General features: G+C 46.1%; 1 protein-coding gene across 1 annotated transcript in view; it reads left to right on the forward strand.

Annotated features, from left to right (window-relative positions):
* Positions 1-6,000, forward strand: part of MICAL3 (microtubule associated monooxygenase, calponin and LIM domain containing 3) — a 77,411-nt gene that overhangs the window by 38,165 nt on the left and 33,246 nt on the right. The window contains exons 20-24 of the mRNA XM_072144735.1: positions 1,882-1,989; positions 2,698-2,802; positions 3,171-3,357; positions 3,923-4,011; positions 4,368-4,670. Of these exons, the coding sequence (XP_072000836.1) occupies positions 1,882-1,989; positions 2,698-2,802; positions 3,171-3,357; positions 3,923-4,011; positions 4,368-4,670 (792 nt within the window). The remainder of the gene's footprint in view (positions 1-1,881; positions 1,990-2,697; positions 2,803-3,170; positions 3,358-3,922; positions 4,012-4,367; positions 4,671-6,000) is intronic.

Here is a 6,000-nt window from a genome sequence, read left to right on the forward strand (position 1 = left end):
GTGGTGTATAATGTGTATGTAGTGATCTCCCCCTAGTGGTGGTGTATAATGTGTATGTAGTGATCTCCCTCTAGTGGTGGTGTATAATGTGTATGTAGTGATCTCCTCCTAGTGGTGATGTATAATGTGTATGTAGTGATCTCCCCCTAGTGGTGGTGTATAATGTGTATGTAGTGATCTCCTCCTAGTGGTGGTGTATAATCTGTATGTAGTGATCTCCTCCTAGTGGTGGTGTATAATGTGTATGTAGTGATCTCCCCCTAGTGGTGGTGTATAATGTGTATGTAGTGATCTCCCCCTAGTGGTGGTGTATAATGTGTATGTAGTGATCTCCCCCTAGTGGTGGTGTATAATCTGTATGTAGTGATCTCCTCCTAGTGGTGGTGTATAATGTGTATGTAGTGATCTCCCTCTAGTGGTGGTGTATAATGTGTATGTAGTGATCTCCTCCTAGTGGTGATGTATAATGTGTATGTAGTGATCTCCCCCTAGTGGTGGTGTATAATCTGTATGTAGTGATCTCCTCCTAGTGGTGGTGTATAATGTGTATGTAGTGATCTCCCCCTAGTGGTGGTGTATAATGTGTATGTAGTGATCTCCCCCTAGTGGTGGTGTATAATGTGTATGTAGTGATCTCCCCCTAGTGGTGGTGTATAATGTGTATGTAGTGATCTCCTCCTAGTGGTGGTGTATAATGTGTATGTAGTGAGCTCCCCCTAGTGGTGGTGTATAATGTGTATGTAGTGATCTCCCCCTAGTGGTGGTGTATAATCTGTATGTAGTGATCTCCCCCTAGTGGTGGTGTATAATGTGTATGTAGTGATCTCCCCCTAGTGGTGGTGTATAACCTGTATGTAGTGATCTCCCCCTAGTGGTGGTGTATAATGTGTATGTAGTGAGCTCCTCCTAGTGGTGGTGTATAATGTGTATGTAGTGATCTCCTCCTAGTGGTGGTGTATAATGTGTATGTAGTGATCTTCTAGTGGTGGTGTATAATGTGTATGTAGTGATCTCCTCCTAGTGGTGGTGTATAATGTGTATGTAGTGATCTCCTCCTAGTGGTGGTGTATAATCTGTATGTAGTGATCTCCCCCTAGTGGTGGTGTATAATGTGTATGTAGTGATCTCCTCCTACTGGTGGTGTATAATGTGTATGTAGTGATCTCCCCCTAGTGGTGGTGTATAATGTGTATGTAGTGATCTCCCCCTAGTGGTGGTGTATAATCTGTATGTAGTGATCTCCTCCTAGTGGTGGTGTATAATGTGTATGTAGTGATCTCCTCCTAGTGGTGGTGTATAATGTGTATGTAGTGATCTCCTCCTACTGGTGGTGTATAATGTGTATGTAGTGATCTCCCCCTAGTGGTGGTGTATAATCTGTATGTAGTGAGCTCCTCCTAGTGGTGGTGTATAATGTGTATGTAGTGGTCTCCTCCTAGTGGTGGTGTATAATGTGTATGTAGTGATCTCCCCCTAGTGGTGGTGTATAATGTGTATGTAGTGATCTTCTCCTAGTGGTGGTGTATAATGTGTATGTAGTGATCTCCCCCTAGTGGTGGTGTATAATCTGTATGTAGTGATCTCCTCCTAGTGGTGGTGTATAATGTGTATGTAGTGATCTCCTCCTAGTGGTGGTGTATAATGTGTATGTAGTGATCTCCCCCTAGTGGTGGTGTATAATGTGTATGTAGTGATCTCCTCCTAGTGGTGGTGTAGAATGTGTATGTAGTGGTCTCCTCCTAGTGGTGGTGTATAATGTGTATGTAGTGATCTCCCCCTAGTGGTGGTGTATAATCTGTATAGGTTACAGTTGCTCTTTGACAGATCCCTCAGTGACCCCCGTCCAGTGTTGACGCCTTTCTATCCCCCCCCCCCCCCCAGCTTGACTCTGAGCCCACCCGCCGCTCCCGGATAGACCTCTGGCAGAATTCGGTCACCAGTCGGTCTCTTGACTGCCCGGCCTCCCCTTCCTATGATGATATCCGGCAGGTAGTGGTCCGTGTGCTGCTAACCGCATGTGCATGACGTAGCCACCCACTGAGTGACACCGCAGGCTGGGGGCGTCTGCACAGGGGGGCGGCTGCCTGGGGGGTGCACGGACAGAAGAGCTCGGATTCTTAGGAGCATGTGCACACTCTGCAGGAATTCGCTGCTGGATTTTGCATTATTTGCGTTCATGCAATTGTTACTGGGTAACGCCGCGCGCCTCAGGTAGTATCTGGATGGGGCTCTGGGGCGTCTGGGGCAGACCACCAGCACGAGATGAGGACTCACACATATTAAAGAGGTGTTCCTGATATTTCAATTCATTTACAACCACAGACGCACTTTATTTTGGGGTGCACATGACCCCCATCGCGGTTCCAGAGGTTACATTCACTGGGTTACATCTTATTATTGGAATATCTCTTTGAATGCGGCGACCCCGACTTCACCTCGCCAGGTCACATGACTGCCAGGCCCACGTCACATGACCGGCATAAGCGGACTGCGCCACGTTTTCTCGCTGGACCACAGAGCTGAAGCAGTTTTGGTGACTCTTTGGGTGTGATATCCTCTACTAATCAGTGTCACCCCCAGCACGGCTGCCACGCGTGAGACCCCGCTGCACTCCTGACACTGCCCTGTCTATGACCTTTGATCTCTGACCTGCCTCTTATTTCCTTTTTTTTATGTTCTTTGGGCTTTGTACCTCAGAAATATATAAAGATATACACAGGCGGCGTGAGCTCATTGGCTGAGCAGATAGCCAATCAGCTGCAAAAGAAGGAGACCCCAAAGCCCTTGTTTGGGAAAAAAGTGGTAAGATTTCGTGTGTCTCTGGCTCTAATGACTTTAACCATTTCATGTCTTTTCCTTTGGTATATTTGGTGGATTTTAGGTATTGTTTTTGTAACATGAATGTATTATAACTTGCAGCTCCCCCTGGTGGTGCTGGATGATAGGAAAGCTTGAACGTAAATTTTCAAAAATCCATTGCTTGTTTGTAAATGGATGGCAATGCAGTAAGAGGAGCTCTCATTCTCTTCTCTATGTCCTGTTTAACAATGTAACTTTGTAAGGAACCGTAGTGGGGTCCCCGCCGACCCCTGCCCATCAATAAAGGGGTTATGTAAGTGATGAGTGCTCCTCTCCGTGCCCTTCATTAACCCTCTCCCTCTGATCCGCAGGCCTCGTTCAGGAAGGAGTTTCCGCAGAACCTCGGGGGCAGTGACGTCTGCTACTTCTGCCGCAGGAGAGTCTACGTCATGGAGCGGCTGAGCGCCGAGGGCAAATTCTTCCATCGCAGCTGCTTTAAATGTGACTACTGCAATACCACCCTGCGCCTGTCCTGCTACGCCTACGACTTGGAGGATGGTGAGTGCTGCGATGGCGGCAGGGCATGTATGTTACACTGAATAAAGGGGTGCTCCGCGATTGGCTGCTTTGGTTGTAGCCCCTTTAGATGACACAAATAGGTAGAACCTTTTAAGATTGTAAGATTTTACAAGGAACCGCAATGGGGTCCACCACCACCCCTACCCATCTCTATGTGCCAGTGCAATTGGAGGTCCTGTCCTGTAGAAGAACACTACAGTCCGTCGCTCCCTGGGAAGAAATGGCTGATAACAGCGAGCACTAGATAGTATTTCCCATCACTGCATAGGGCCAGGACATGGGGTGTAGCTTGCGCTCTCTGGTTGTGAAGGGGTTAAGCGTTGGCCGCTCTTCTCTAGGCCGCCTCTGCGCTGCATGTGACATTGACGTCCCTTTGTCCCTCACACACTGACACATTGTTACCCGCAGACGTTGCATGTAGCGTCCCCCCACCCACAGCTTGCAAACTGCTGCTGCGAAAAAAACCCCCAATGAGTCTCTTCCAACTAAACCCATCCCAACGTGTCTTCATTTTAGAATTTTTTTTTTCCTGTCCCCCCTACAGGAAAATTTTACTGCAAACCGCACTACTGCTACCGCCGTTCAGGCTACAGCCAGAGGAAGCGAGCGGCCGCTCCTGCGCAGGTCAGCAAGGTGAGTAATACCACGGCCAGACGGGATTATACGGCTTATTGTGAGACTACTACTCCCATCATGCACTGCTAATTCTGCTCGATCAGGAACATGAGGCGACTTTGCAGCAGTTACCTGACTAATGGCGCTGGTGGGGTAGGAAGGTAAACGGCAGCCTCTCTTCTTGCCTTCTCCTCTCACCATTCTTTGCACTGCAGCACTTCTCTATCCGTGTGGGGGTCCTGTATCACTATTCATCTCCCAGGAATAGAATTCCAGATCTGCGGTGGTGACTGACACACAGGACGGAAAATGGGGGCAACTTTGTTTCTTTTATACACTGATTAATCCTAGAATATTGTTTCTGACCCCCGCAGGAGCTTAAAGGACCTGCAAAGGACACGCCTGATGCTGAAGAGCCCGGACGAGGCCCCACGTTGCCCCTTGCTGCTGCAGAGAAGACCCCAGGTACCAGCAGTTCCTTCCTGCGACGCGCTATCGGCCTGTGCTCCCTGGTGCGGCGGCGGCTGCCGAGAGTGGCGTCCTCCGTAAAGAGTCTGCTCCGCCAAGACCCATTGGACTGCTTTTTCATGTGCCAGCTGACCGTGTTCGGGCTCCCGTTCCTCTATGTCCAGTCCGAAATATTAATGCAGATTTTGGGGGAATTTCCTTGGTCGTCGGTGCCTTAAGGGCTCGACATTTTATGTGTTGCAATGTCCTTAGTACCTCTAAAATGAAAAAATACTATAGAAAAATCTTGCAAATTTTTTTTTTTCGTCTTGTGTATGCAGCTGCTATGCAGTGCATTGTTTCCTTGGTAACAGACTACAAGTAACACCTTGGTAGTCAGGATCCTGCGGCCGTACCTCTTATTTATTACTTCTGTATGTATGATGCATGTGACTATGAAAGAAGTAACGACAGACTGCACAGGGTTGGTTTTGTAGTCTGTTACCATAGAGACAAAAAAAAAATTGTAAGATTGTTTCATTTTAGATGCCCTTAAAAACAAAAATCGGTATGTGAAGCTGGATTTTACCTAAAAGCAAAAATTCTGTATTGTGGGTGTGTAAAATATACAACGGATAAGTGTGAACTGTGTCCTACACTACAGGAGAGTGGGAGGGGCTTGTCCACGACTACGGCAGGCAGTGAGCCGCAGGGTCCTGATGATCCAGTCACTTTATCGAATGACGGCCTCCAGGGGTTGGCGTGTCTTTTTAGTTTTTATTACTGCCATTTTATTTTGTATAACCATTTCGAAAGTTTTTTTGCTGTCCCGTCCAACGCTGTGACATCTGGTAACTGCCAAAGATGGGACAAATTTTAAGTGTTTTTTTAATTTTTAACGTTCTATTATTTTTTTTATGTTTTCATTTCTGCTGTCAGGATTTAGGATTGTCAAAACAGGACGGAAAGCGTTAAATTTTTTTTTTTTTTTTTTTTTACTCTAGTATGAAAAATCGGATTAGAAACCGGATCAGTTTTTTTTTTTTTTTTTTTTTTTTTTTATTTATTTTAGTCGGATCGAGTCTTCGGCCTCAGGTCAGGTTATCGTTCGGGTCACCGCGCACATTTTGAGTTTGATACTTGAAAATTGTTGTTCATTTCAAATGTTAACTTTTTCTATATATATATATATTTTTTTTTTCTCCTCCATTTGTTATGTATTGAATTTTCACCAAAGTTTTTGAGCACTTCACGTGGTTATGTCGTATTTTCGGGATCTCTGATGTTTGGTGAAATCGGTACTGAATGTAGGCGGCAGGTTGTGTCGCGTTTTGCAATGTTTGTTAGTATTAAGGCCACGTTCCTGATCTGTGTTTTTCCTTAAAAAAAATCTGATTACTAATGCCGACTGAGATGGGGAAAGCTCTCCCACAGGAAAGTTGATCCAAGGCCGGAATGGATGCACGTTCCGACCAGCTCATGTTATTGCCATCTCTTATTGCTTTATTAATCAGATTTTTTTCAGTATTTGTGTGGACTATTCCTATATTTAGGGAATTC

This window comes from Engystomops pustulosus, chromosome 4 (genome assembly GCF_040894005.1).
Source record: "Engystomops pustulosus chromosome 4, aEngPut4.maternal, whole genome shotgun sequence".
NCBI lineage: Eukaryota > Metazoa > Chordata > Amphibia > Anura > Leptodactylidae > Engystomops > Engystomops pustulosus.